The sequence below is a fragment of the Schistocerca piceifrons genome, chromosome 3, assembly GCF_021461385.2.
Source record: "Schistocerca piceifrons isolate TAMUIC-IGC-003096 chromosome 3, iqSchPice1.1, whole genome shotgun sequence".
Classification (NCBI taxonomy): domain Eukaryota; kingdom Metazoa; phylum Arthropoda; class Insecta; order Orthoptera; family Acrididae; genus Schistocerca; species Schistocerca piceifrons.
Genome location: NC_060140.1, coordinates 289,442,848 through 289,457,264, shown reverse-complemented (window position 1 = coordinate 289,457,264; position 14,417 = coordinate 289,442,848). Strand labels below are relative to the sequence as shown.

General features: G+C 44.0%; 1 protein-coding gene across 1 annotated transcript in view; it reads right to left on the bottom strand.

The window, feature by feature from the left end:
* The window catches only part of LOC124788596 (facilitated trehalose transporter Tret1-like), a 65,454-nt gene that overhangs the window by 12,534 nt on the left and 38,503 nt on the right, over positions 1–14,417 (bottom strand). Inside the window, exon 4 of the mRNA XM_047255866.1 lies at positions 7,221–7,433. Within this exon, the coding sequence (XP_047111822.1) occupies positions 7,221–7,433 (213 nt within the window). The remainder of the gene's footprint in view (positions 1–7,220; positions 7,434–14,417) is intronic.

Here is a 14,417-nt window from a genome sequence, read left to right as displayed (position 1 = left end):
CAAAAGACCATAAAAGAACATTAAGGACCATCTGTGATGAGTTCCATGGGTTTGGCGCAATGAAGGGTTCATTTCGCGGGAAGTATTACGTGAATGATGGGGACGTAATTGATGCAGCAGGACGTTGGCTCCGACATCGCAAAGTAGAGTGATACCATGCGGCCCTCCCAGTAAGGTGGCATAAGGCCATTGCATTGAACCGATATTATTTTTGACAAGTATGGTTTTGTAGCAAAAGAGTGGGGAATAATATGGTGTATTGTAATCCGAATAAAACAAGCTTGTTTTCAGAAAAAAAAGTTGTGTTGCCTTACTTATTGAACATCCCCTCTACATATTAGACAACGTCCTTCGTGGATGGACTACAGTTCCTGAAGAGTCTTCCGATGTACGTGTCTGGCAACTGCGTTTCCAGCGGTTAGTTTTATGTGGTCGCCGCACGGTATTAGCCGAGCGGTCTAAGGCGCTGCAGTCATGCACTGTGTGGTTGGTCCCGGCGGAGGTTCGAGTCCTCCCTCGGGCATGGGTGTGTGTGTTTGTCCTTAGGATAATTTAGGTTAAGTAGTGTGTAAGCTTAGGGACTGATGACCTTAGCAGTTAAGTCCCATAATATTTCACACACATATGAACATAGATTGTGTAGTCGTTCAGCTTGAAACTGCTTCATACGCGTACTCTCAGATATTTAATGAATGCGACTGCTTCCAATGATCTATAGGCTATTATTTAACAACGCAATAACAGTTATTTCTGTTTGTTTATGCAAAATATGTTAGATTTGTTTATGTTATACCTTAGGAGATCTTGCTTCATTCCGTTCAAGCGCTGCGACTTCTCTACATATGACAGCGTCATCAGCCAGTAGCCTCTTGGAGCTTTCAACGCCATCCACTACATCATTTAATATTGTAAAAAGTATGGTCCTATAAAACACCCTTGGGGTACGCCCGAAATTATTTTTATGTCGTTTTGGAAAGAAAGGCGCACGTTATTCCCGTTTTCAACAGGGGTCGTCTAACAATACTTCTTATAACTACATGTCTATATCGCTGACGTCAGTCTTACCTACAATTAGGAAACACTTTGGGTGCATGCAGTATGACCTTCTTGAACAGTAATAACCGACAACATCGTTATAATTAATTCTCGAGGGAAAACCAATAAACGAAAGAAAGCTTTCTATATTGATAGATGCTGACACTGACGAAAGCCAGAACTCACGTTACAAATGGTTCAAATGGCTCTGAGCACTATGGGACTTAACATCTGAGGTCATCAGTCCCCTATACTTAGAACTACTTAAACCTGACTAACCTAAGGACATCACACACATCCATGCCCGAGGCAGGATTCGAGCCTGCGACCGGAGCAGCGTTGCGGTTCCGGACTGAAGGGCCTAGAACTGCTCGGCCACAGCAGCCGGCACTCACGTTACAGATCATTTCTAGGCCTGAGCACTGCAACTTCTGCATTACGCATAATAATAGACTTTGAAGATAAAAATGTCCTAAACCTTCGTTATTTCTCCTATTTTATTCCATAACGTCTTACGGCATCACATTCTGGGGCAACTCTTCGTTTAGGACAGAAGTGTTTCTTGCACAGAAGCGTGCAACAAGACTAAATAATATGAGGTTACCATATTAGAACTTCCTGTGTAGAGTTTCCCACTACGTTTAATCCCTTATAAGCTTCTTTGTCAACAATCAATCGTAGTTCGAAAACAACAGTAACACCCATTGAAATAATTGCTGGCGGTGAATGACTGAACACCGTCCATCACTAGCGCTACTATGGCGCGGAACGCAGTTAGGTGTGTCTTCATAAAGAGCATTGACCACTTACAAAGTAGTGCCAATGATCTTATATTTGACGAAAATGACTTAGAACCCAAGCTGAAGTCATACCTTCATAACAATACCTACTCCACAGAAGAATTCTTGAATATATAATAATGTAATGTACACTGAAGCGCCAAATAAACTGGTACAGGCATGTGTATTCAAATACAGAGATACGTAAACAGGCAGAATACGACGCTGTGATCGGCAACGCCTATATAAGACAAGTTTCTGATGCAGTTCTTAGATCGGTTACTGCTGCTACAATGGCAGGTTATCAATATTTAAGTGAGTTTGAACGTAATGTTATAGTCGGGGCAGGAGCAATGGGACACAGCATCTCCGAGGTGGCGATGAAGTGGCGATTCTTCCATACGACCATTTCACGAGTGTACCTTGAATGTCAGGAATACGGTAAAATATCATATCTCCGACATCGCTGCGGCCGGAAAAAGATCCTGTTAGAAGGGGACCAACGACGACGGAAGAGAATCGTTCACCGTGACGGAAGTGCAACCATTCCGCAAATTGCTGCATATTTCAATGCTGGGCCATCAACAAGTGTCAACGTGCGAACCATTCAACGAACCGTCATCGATATAGGCTTTCGGAGCTGAAGGCCCACTCCTGTACCCTTGTTGACTGCACGACACAAAGCTTTACGTCTCGCCTGGACCCGTCAATACCGACATTGGACTGTTGATGACTGGAAACATATTGCCTGATCGGAAGAGTCTCGTTTCGAAGTTTGTCGAACGGATGGACGCGTACGGGTATAGAGACAATCTCGTGAATCCACGGTAACTGCATTTCAGCAGGGGAATGTTCAAACTGTTGGAGATTCTGTAACGGTGTGGGGCGTGTGCAGTTGGAGTGATATGGGACCCTTGATACGTCTAGACACGACTCTGACTGGCGACACGTACGTAAGCATCCTGACTGATTCATGTCCATTATGCATTCCGACGGACTTGGGCAATTAGAGCTGGACAATGCGACACCCCACATGTCGAGAATTTCTATAGAGTGGCTCCAGGAACACTATTCTGTATTTAAATACTTCCTCTGGCCATCGAACTGCCCAGACATGAACATTATTGAGCATATCTGGGATTCCTTGCAAAGTGATGTTCAAAAAAGACCTCAAATCCTTCCGTACTCTTGCGGATTATGGACAGCCCTACAGGATTCATTGTGTCAATTCCCTCCAGCACTACTTCAGACATTAGTCGTGTCCATGCCACGTCGTGTTGTGGCACTTCTGCGTTCTCGCGGTGGGGCCTACACGATATTAGGCAGGTGTACCAGTTTCCTTTGCTCTTCAACGTATGTACTGGGAGACGACAGCCGGCCGCGGTGGTCTCGCGGTTCTAGGCGCGCAGTCCGGAACCGCGCGACTGCTACGGTCGCAGGTTCGAATCCTGCCTCGGGCATGGATGTGTGTGATGTCCTTAGGTTAGTTAGGTTTAAGTAGTTCTAAGTTCTAGGGGACTGATGACCACAGCTGTTAAGTCCCATAGTGCTCAGAGCCATTTGGGAGACGCAGAGCTCATGAGAAGGTGGCGGTTGAAGCTGTCGGACCAGCGGGCGACTTACGAAGCTCTGCTCTTTGCAGAATATGCGGGGCACAAAACAGGCGGTTTGTCGTAAGGACAGTAGGTAGTCTGAAGGACTATAGTAAGTAGGTTTCATCGGGCGAGGGACCATTGCTGTCCCATGCGCTGTGTGACAGTGCCGTCAGAGAGTAAACTCAGAATTCGAAAATCATTATACGACTGCTACATAAGTAAAATCCATATTAATGAAAACATATATTAGAAATTGGCACCACGTGAAAGAGAGAAATGAGGCTAGGAAAAACGTCAAAGCATCCACTCTGTAGATATAATAGTACACTGTTTGTACTAATGGACGAAAAGTCATAGCGTAAAATAGAAGTAATATCTGGCGTTCCCCAAGTAGTGTTGTAGGCCCTCTACTTTTCCTGATCTACATAAACAATTTAGTAGACAACCCGAGGAAACCTCTCTGATTGTTTCCGGATGATACTGTCATTTACCGACTAGTAAAGTCATCGGATGATCGAAGCAAACTGCAAAACTATTTAGGCCAGAGATCCGTATGCAGCGCAGAGTTGCAATTGACTCTCAATAATGAAAAGTGTGAAGTCATTCACATGAGTACTATAAGGGATCCCCTAAATTTCGGTTACAGAATAAAACGCACAAATCTAAACGCTGCAAATTCAACTAAATACTTAAGGATTGTACCTACGAGTAACGTAATTGTACGATCACGTGGATAATTTTGTGGGGAAAGCAAACCAAAGATTGCGAATTATTGGTAAAACACTTATAAAGTGCAACAGTCCTACTAAAGAGACTACTTACACTATGCTTGTCCGCCCTCTTCTGAACTATTGCTGTGCTGAGTGGGACCCGCATGAGATAGGATTGACGGCGGACATCGAAAAAGTCCAAGAAGGATAAGTCTTTTTTTTTGTTATCACGAAATAGGGGAGAAAGTGCCAGAGATAAGGTATGCGAGTTGGCGTGGCAGTCATTAAAACTAAGGCATTTTTCCTTGCGGCAGTATCTAGTCATGAAACTCCGGTCACCAACTTCTTCCTCAGAGTGTGAAAATTTTTTGTTGGCGCCTACCTAAAAAAGGAGGAATGATCATCAAAATGAAATAAGAGAAATCGTAGTTCTCACGGAACAATTTTTCCGCGCCCTGTTAGAGAGTGGAACGAAAGAGAAACAGACTGAAGGTGGCTCGATGTAATCTCTGCCAGGAACTCTGTTACGAACTGCAGAGTAATCATGTAGATGTAGATGTAGTTTAAATGTTGACTTTGAATTACTCATTACTTTAAAAATTAGTAAATTCGTAACACTTTAAACGAACTTAACGAACCAAGCGTCAACTGATGGCGCTTGAACAGCCCTTTTAGAAAATAGCTTCGGAATTACTATTACAGCAGTACAGTCGGAGTTATAAGCTGGAACATTGATTTTGAGAGTTAAAAAGGATTTTTGTGTAAAATAGACTGCAAAACAATAATTGTAGCGACAATATTCTCGTTAGCTTTAATAGGGATAACAGCAAATAATGCTAGCTAATATACATAGTTCATTGAATAAGATGAAAATAACCCAAAAATCTATGGTCTCAGCAATAACCTAACGTCATCACCGAAAATCTCTTGCAATTCTCGACCCAGTTCGTGTACAATACTTACGCTAGCGGTAATGTTTGTGTAGTTTCATTCGTTCCAAGTTTTATGTGCAACCAAAGGTAGATTTCCTGAAGGCAATGAAAGTGGTATTTTTTACAGCGCGAAGGAATCAGTGGAAAAGCGCGAATCATGTAGAGTGTTCATACCTGTTGTTTTTGTACCATTATGTAAATACGTGTAGTATTGTGGGTTTTGCCGGGCGAGCGGTGTGTCAGCCACAACTATAGTGTTCAAAATTTTTCTGGCGACAAATCCAGAAGCTTGTAGACTTGTCGTTTATCGACAATGAGAATCCATCGAATAGATCAAGAGAATATCTTCTTTTGTAGCTGCATTATTTCGATAGGATCATCCACAAAAGCTTCTAATTGAGTTCTGCCGATACGTAACATCTCTAATCGTCGTACTGTGTCTGACTAGCAAGTTATTTAATACGAATGCAAATCTATAATTTGAAGCTTAAAGCCGGCCGGATTGGTCGAGCGGTTCTAGGCGCTACAGTCTGAAACCGCGAGACCGCTACGGTCGCAGGTTCGAATCCTGCCTCGGGCATGGATGTGTGTGATGTCCTTAGGTTAGTTAGGTTTAAGTAGTTCTAAGTTCTAGGGGACTGATGACCTCAGAAGTTGAGTCCCATAGTCCTCAGAGCCATTTGAACCATTTTTTTTTTTTTTTTAAGCTTAAATTTCTCCCGATGTACAAAATGTTTAAATAACTTATGGGACTGCAGTATGGTGACGATTTCAACAACTGCTAACATTTAGAATGGTGCAAACCCTGTCATTTTCAAGGCAGAAATTCAAGCAGCGCTATGCCAGGAAAGTGGAAACATCGGTACGCAGACCATACGCCGGAAAATAACAAAGCACAATCAAATGTGAGCAACGTCAAGAGTTATCGATACTCACCGATAGCTGAATTTTGTTTCGAAGGAATTATTTCAGCTTCATTTAATGACTGATTCGAAAATTTCGGCATTACCCAGGGATCGGCTGGACAGTGCTTTCTGGTCGCAGTCTGACAAGGAATTTCGTTCTGCAACGTTTCCGTGGCTTGAAGTCTCATTTTACGTCTCAACGCTCTGTGATCAGTCTCGGGGAGAAAGCTTTGGACGAAGACTAGTTTAAATTTTGAACCAACGCCAAAGTATTTACTTGTTATTTATTTTATAAGTTCTCAAGAAAAGTCTGTTTTTAAACTACAAAGTTAGGAGAGACGCATGTTAAGTGTTGACTGGACTATGTTCGCCCAAAAGTAATATACGTTAATAGTAGCTCAGACGGCTGCCCTGCTTTCACTGAGGGTGGATCCAGATATTGTTCTCTCACTCGCGGACATGGGCTCTGTCACAGTTGTATTAAGCAAGCAGAACTACCTTCAAAAGATTCCGTGTTTACTACCTGATTCAACGTATCGTAGCATCGGTGTTGACCCAAAAAGTGTTGGGAGAAAGGATAACACACTCCCGAAGAAGAGTTTCTTATCGCAAGATATTACATCATGTGTTTTATTTCTTGTTGTTCTTTGGCGTCTAGATTAAATGGCCTTCCGAAGATTCACAAAGAAAGGGGTCATATTTTTTCTACTGTAACATTCGTACTCTGACATACCGTACACCAAACATGTCGCTATTCCGTTGAGCTCATTAGGACTCGCAGGATTTCTTACGTCGACAAGGGGGGTTGCGTTTGAATGAGTCTGATCTCAGCCACTCGCTTTTCTTTGATTCATTAAGGTTAATTGACGTTTGGTTTGGTATTCAATTAACGAACCTACTTCACATGTGCTGACTGCCACATGCTTTTTATTCAGTGACCAGTTCTGTGAGCAGGCAAATGGAGATGCGATAGGGAGTCAGATGTCATCTGTTATAGGCAGCCTGTTTGTGGAAGATTTCGAGAAAAGTTCCCTGAAGTCGGCTACTTTGAAACCTGAGTGGTTTTTTTTTTCTTCTCAGATATGTATTAGGAACTTTTATTGTGTGGCCTGATAGGACATCTGAATTGAATCCATCCGAATATTCACTTCACGATGGGGGTGGAGAAGAATGGCTGCGTCCCCTTCTTTGGTGTATTACCATGTTGCACTTGTAAATGGACGTACTGCTTCCAGCAAAAAGCCTGTGAAAAGAGACTACTGACCTGAACGCAGCCGAGTATGACGGAGCAAGTGTTGGCGTCGAGGGCGATGCCGGCGCTGGCGAAGATGCTGACGGAGAAGAAGATGAGGACGTTGACGCCGGACAGCTGCTCGCAGATCATGAGCCCCACCCCTGTGGCCAGGCCCTTCACCGCAGCGCGGGACCTCACCAGGGACAACACGCCGCCCTTCCGCTGCTTCGCCGACGTTATCACCTGCCAAAGATACAAGCAGCACCTCGTAACTAGAAGCGACCGCAGAATAACTAAGCGCACCAGACGAAAAAGAATTAGCCACCCATAGAGAAATCTTTACAATTATCTTTTAATATGATGTAATTCCAAACCTTGGATTTGATAACCGCCTGGATTCGACTAGGAAATGAGTCCACAAGGTGGTGCAGATACGTCACGTCCAGGTTAAATCATTCGCTGAGGATTTGATCGCGCAATTCCACCAAATTGCGGGGACGAGGGTGTCCGCCTTTTTCCACTGTTCCATGTCCCGCTGAGTTCCTATGGGTTCAAGTCAGGAGACTTTGCAGGCCAGTCGAGATGTAATAGGGTGAGCGAGTATTCAGAAAATTCCCCCATAATCTTTGCTGTTGTCGTCATGAAAAACAGGAATGAGCGTAGTTGTAAAACTACCGTAGGCTATCATAGCTAAGGGTAGACTACAGAAGTTTTCCCAGTAGGTTTGGTCTGTTAGATCATAACCGCGTTACCTGTGAGTTAGGCGTATTGTACACCTATTGGACCTTACTCATTTCGATCGCTTTGTTTGCGTTTGTGATCAGTGTCTTACTAGTTTCCCCTATAAACCGGAAGCGGTGGACTGTCTCGATACCGACTGAGCATACATAAAGGGCCGCGTAATCTACGGAACGTTTCTGCTCTAAATACTTATCCTACAATCTGTTACGTAGAAATAAACACTATTTATGGCAAAAATGAAATCGTGAATATTTGCTTCATGTTTTATTCGAAAATTGTTGATTTGTAACGCGGAACGGTGAAATTTTGTAGCAAAAGTAAAAGAAAGTGGTAATACCTTACCATTTGGCGCTGGAAAATGCAATTTCCTCAAAGAAAAGGTAAAATAAAAAACGAAAAAAACATGTTAAACATGGCTTGAATACTTCGAGCTTATATAAAACATGTTTCTGTTATTTATAAACAGCTTTCACATTTATTAATAATAACAGGGAAGTCTTGTCTTTGATCGTGTTGAAGAATGTTCGCCGCGCGGAGTGGCCACGCGGTTTGAGACGCCATGTCACGGATTGTGCGGCCCCTCCCGCTGGAGGTTTGAGTCCTCCCTCGAGCATGGATGTGCGTTTTGTTCTTAGCATAAGATAGTTTAAGTAGCGTGTAAGTCTAGGGACCGATGACCTCTGCAGTCTGGTCTCTTAGGAATTCACACACACATTTGAACATTTTTTTTAAGAATGTTCCATTGAGTACAAAATAACATTAATTACATGCATTTTTTATGTTTGCGCATGCAAAGTCTACTTGCACGAAACTTAATTGCTTCAATTACAAGAAAGCGCGGAAGTTACGCTATCTACTAACTTTTCTTACTTACAAAATGTAATTTATATTTTGAAAGGACACAAAATAGACAATGGACTAACACTAAACGATGTACAATTCTAATTACGTCTTAAACAAACAAACAAAAAACAAAGAGAAGTCGTCGGCTCCCAGTTGCTTCTTTCTCAAGCATTCATTTATGATTGTTTCCCTACCAATGCTACTAACACTACCTGTAATCCTACCACTTACATCACTTACGTAGTGTACCAAAACTATCGAGCGGTAGTTTCGGCAGAGCGCAAATTCAGGGGTGAGCAGTGGACTCTTACGTAGTGACTAGCTCCGAATGTTGATTCTGTACAAATCCAGTAGCAATATTTTCTCGATAGCAGGTTGGGATGAACCCTCACTGACTGCCTGCAGTAATTCTCGTCGGGTGTGGCAGCGATTTTGATTCAAAAGCTGTGGAACGTCTCTCCGGACGCTCTCAGTCAGGTTCTTTTCTGACCATAATTCTGACGCCCTGTTACACCACTGCTTATAGACACAATGAATAGTCCGCCACGAAACACCAAAGAAAGCAGCAACTTCACACACCACCTGGCCTTGGGCCCGACCAAACTAGATTCCTCCCTTTTTGCAGCTCTGTCACGTCCTTACATTTACCCATATCTACGTACAACGACCACTTTAAACATTGTCTCAGTGATCGCTATTTCCTTATGCAGTGCACGTAGAGTTGAGCACGTCACTCGATCGCTGTGCCATCTGTAAAGTCTTAACGATTCATCTGTACATGCCCGCTGAAGTGACTAATTTTTTGTCTGGTGAGCTCACTAAATACAGGGCTATTACAAATGATTGAAGCGATTTCATAAATTCACTGTAGCTCCATTCATTGACATATGGTCACGACACACTACAGATACGTAGAAAAACTCATAAAGTTTTGTTCGGCTGAAGGCGCACTTCAGGTTTCTGCCGCCAGAGCGCTCGAGAGCGCAGTGAGACAAAATGGCAACAGGAGCCGAGAAAGCGTATGTCGTGCTTGAAATGCACTCACATCAGTCAGTCATAACAGTGCAACGACACTTCAGGACGAAGTTCAACAAAGATCCACCAACTGCCAACTCCATTCGGCGATGGTATGCGCAGTTTAAAGCTTCTGGATGCCTCTGTACGGGGAAATCAACGGGTCGGCCTGCAATGAGAGAAGAAACGGTTGAACGCGTGCGGGCAAGTTTCACGCGTAGCCCACGGAAGTCGACGAATAAAGCAAGCAGGGAGCTAAACGTACCACAGCCGACGGTTTGGAAAATCTTACGGAAAAGGCTAAAGCAGAAGCCTCACCGTTTACAATTGCTACAAGCCCTGACACCCGATGACAAAGTCAAACGCTTTGAATTTTCGGCGCGGTGGAGATCATGATCAGCAATTCATGTCATGGCCTCCACGCTCTCCCGACTTAACCCCATGCGATTTCTTTCTGTGGGGTTATGTGAAAGATTCAGTGTTTAAACCTCCTCTACCAAGAAACGTGCCAGAACTGTGAGCTCGCATCAACGATGCTTTCGAACTCATTGATGGGGACATGCTGCGCCGAGTGTGGGAGGAACTTGATTATCGGCTTGATGTCTGCCGAATCACTAAAGGGGCACATATCGAACATTTGTGAATGCCTAAAAAAACTTTTTGAGTTTTTGTATGTGTGTGCAAAGCATTGTGAATATATCTCAAATAATAAAGTTTTTGTAGAGCTGTGAAATCGCTTCAATCATTTGTAATAACCCTGTACTTCTACATAGCGGTTAACTACTCTGTTAACATCTTCAATTTTTTTTTTTTTTGGTCCTGTCTTCCTCAGTTGCGCGTAATACTACGGTATGTTGATGATTTTCACTTATGGACCGTCTGACAGCAACTGAATAAAACACAATTTTAGTGCCATACGCGTTTCGCCTTTATTTTCTGCAAGGCATCATCAGTGGCAGGTTGCGTAGACAGTTTCTTACATATTACGCTCCTGTTTCATTTTTGGTCTTGTTCTTCTTCCTATGAGCGCCAATTTGCTGTTTTTTCTGCATTCCACAGCACTATGCACTGAACGCTTTTAATGCATGCTGTTTTTTCTGCATTCCACAGCACTATGCACTGAACGCTTTTAATGCATGCATTAAAAGCGTTCAGTGCATAGTGCTGTGGAATGCAGAAAAAACAGCAAATTGGCGCTCATAGGAAGAAGAACAAGACCAAAAATGAAACAGGAGCGTAATATGTAAGAAACTGTCTACGCAACCTGCCACTGATGATGCCTTGCAGAAAATAAAGGCGAAACGCGTATGGCACTAAAATTGTGTTTTATTCAGTTGCTGTCAGACGGTCCATAAGTGAAAATCATCAACATACCGTAGTACTCTGTTAACTTATGATTTTTCACAATATTCGATAAATACTTTCCTATATTTAGAACGCCACACAGCGCAAAGCTACTGCCCCGCTGGAGATCTGCTCCCTATAAAAACTAGAAATAATTGCTCATTCACAATATCAGTTTCCTAAGTAAAGAAATAACACAACTGCTATTTCATCTACAGTGCATAACACACTGCCTGACGAAAAAAAGTTAAGTACTCAGAAGACAAGGCAATGGAACTGTAGCTAAACACCATCGGCAGATAGGTAAGTCACTAAAGTTCCAATTCCACCGATCTTGGTGGCGCAGTGGTTAGCACACTGATCGGGAGAACAATGGTTCAGACCTGCATCAGGCCATCATGACTTAGGTTTTCCGTGATTTCCCTACATCGCTTCAGGCAATTGCCGGAATGCTTCCTTTGAAAGGGCACGGCCGACTTCCTTCCCCATCTTTCCCTATCCCGATGGGACCGATGACCTCCCTGTTTGGTCCCTTCCCCCAAAACAACCATCCAACCAAACAATTCTCTGTGGCAGATAGAACGACTAGCAGAGTGCGCTGGTGTTGTTTGTGTTATCAGGAGTTCCAGTGGCGTTGGCAGCGTCACATGTTGAGCAATCACTACAAAGGACACGGAGATGCCGCGTACTCGTCTGAGACAACCTTATCAGCTTCTGATAGTACGAAAAGGGCCTGACTGTGGATCTCAATTTGGGTGGCTGATCGAATCGTGCCTCATCCAGATTTGTGGAGCACTAGGACGTCACGGAGGCCCGAACTGGACAGCACGGGAACATGACGGCAGGCATACTCGTCGTCAAGGTCCCAGTCGGCCACACCTGACCACCACAAGGGAGGTTCGTCGTATTGTGCTCCAAGCACATCGTAGCCCCTTCTAATCTACGCCTGTCGTCCGAGAACAAGTAATGGACTGCCGGCAACATTCTGTGTCATCCCGCACCACAGGAGTTGCAACAGCCGGACTGTGAAATTACCATCCCATGTGTAGGCTGTCGTTAGCATCACAACACAAACAACAAGGTTTGGAGTGGCGCCGTCAGCGGAAAGTATGTACTGCTGATGAACGTCATCGCATTCCGTTCCACGATGAATATCAGTTCTGCACTTCATCTCTTTCTTGATGGTGTTGCATCCTTTGTAAATGACAATAACAAGAGAACGTATATACGTAATGTTCACTATATTCTTGTAAGTGGAACACCGATACGTGTAGAAATTCTGCGTGTACTTGTTAATGGACTACGTTCTGTCAACTGAATAACACACACTGAGGCAAGAAAAGGACATCACGAAAAAATTATCGGAATTGGATGGAAATCGGTAGATGTGATGTACACATAGCGACAAACAAATGATTACAATTTCAGGCAAATTGGGTGATTTATTCAAGAGAAAGAGCTTCAAAAATTGAGCAAGTCAGTAACGATCGAATCATCTCTGGACTTAATGCTAGCAGTTGGTCGGCTTGGCACTGATTGATAGAGCTGTTGGATGTCCCCCTCAGGGATAATTCTGTCCAATTACCGAGTTAGATCGTCAAAATCTCTAGATGGTTGGAGGGCCTTGCCCATAGTTCTCCAAACGTTCTTAATTGGGGAGAGATCCAACGACCTCGCTGGGCAAGGTAGGGTTTGGCAAGTACGAAGACAAATGGTAGAAACTCTTGCCGTATGCGGGCTGGCATTTTGTTGCTGAAATGTAAGCCCACGATGGCTTGCTATCAAGAGCAACAAAACGGGGCGTAGAATGCCGTCGAAGTACCGCTGTGCTGTAATGGTGCCGTGGATGACAACCAAAGGGGTCTTGTTATGAAGTGAAATGGCACTCCTGATTGGCGGGCCGTATGGCGGGCCACAGTCAAGTTGGTATCGCACCGCTGTCTGGGGTGTCTTCAGACACGTCTTCGGCCTGGAATCTCATTGGATGGAGTAGAATTGTCTGCAGTGGTAAGTCTCGCTTGGAACTGAGCCCCGATGACCAGCGAAGACGTGTCATGGGGTGAGACTTCTCATCACGGCTGGTAGTAATTGAGGGAATTCTGTCAGCACAACGGTACGCCACGGACATCGTGCGGTTCGCCTGTTACCTCTAATTCGCAGCGTTGTAGAGCTACTTTTCTACAGAGCAATGCTTGTCTACACATAGCGCATGTCTCCATGAACTGTCTGTCCGCAGCTCGTGGTCTTGCGGTAGCGTTTTCTCTTCCCGCGCACGGGGTCCCAGTTTCGATTCCCGGTGGGGTCAGGGATTTTTCCTGCCTCGAGATGACTGAGTGTCGTCTTCATCATCGTCATTCATCCCCCTTTCGGTCGGAGGAAGGCAATGGCAAACCACCTCCACTAGGACCTTGCCTAGTACGGCGGTGCGGGTCTCCCGCATCGTCCCCTCTGCTCCTCGGAGTATGGGACCTCATCAACACCATGAACTGTTTGAGCGATATTGAGGTACTCCCGGGGACAGCAAGCTCCCAAATCTGTCCCCGATAGAAAACGTGTGGAATGAACTTGGACAACTGTCCGAGTGCCAACATCCAGTACACTATGGACCAGTTTCAACAGTTGTGGACCAACTTGCCTCAGGAGAAGTTACAACGGTTTAATGACACCCTTCGCAAACGAATCAGTGCGTGCATCCAGGTCAGAGGGGGTTGAGACACAATACTAATAAGTGTGTTCATAGTGCCAAGTTCTTCGTAAATTTGCCCGATTTTGTAATCGCAGAAGTAACATCAAATGGCCACTCAGCCTGTGAAGTTTCATATCATTTCCTCCTCCCCTCCAGGGTATTGGTCTTTTTTCGTCATACGTTGTATTTTACACCATAGCATGTTATGACGTTCTGTCCCATAACACTGTAAGGATGTGTGCCTTTTCTATGTCATTTAACAACTTAATGACATCTCTGCTTTGAATGTCTGCCTCTCCACCGAGGCAATCTGTGCATATACGGGGCGATCTCTCATTAGTCAAGTGAACACTTCCTTTCAAAGAGGTCACATTCGGCGTTCGATCATATCTCTACCTCACGTCATAATTGTGACAATTTCGTATCTCTTTTAATTTTTAATCTCTCTTGTATGTTCCATACTCTGAAAATTCTCAATCTCTGAGTTTTTTATCTCCCTACTGTTTAAATATACAGTGTGTGCGAATAGTTACACTACAAATTTCGAACCAGTTATCGATTTCACCGCATTACACAAAATAATACTCAAAAACGCATTA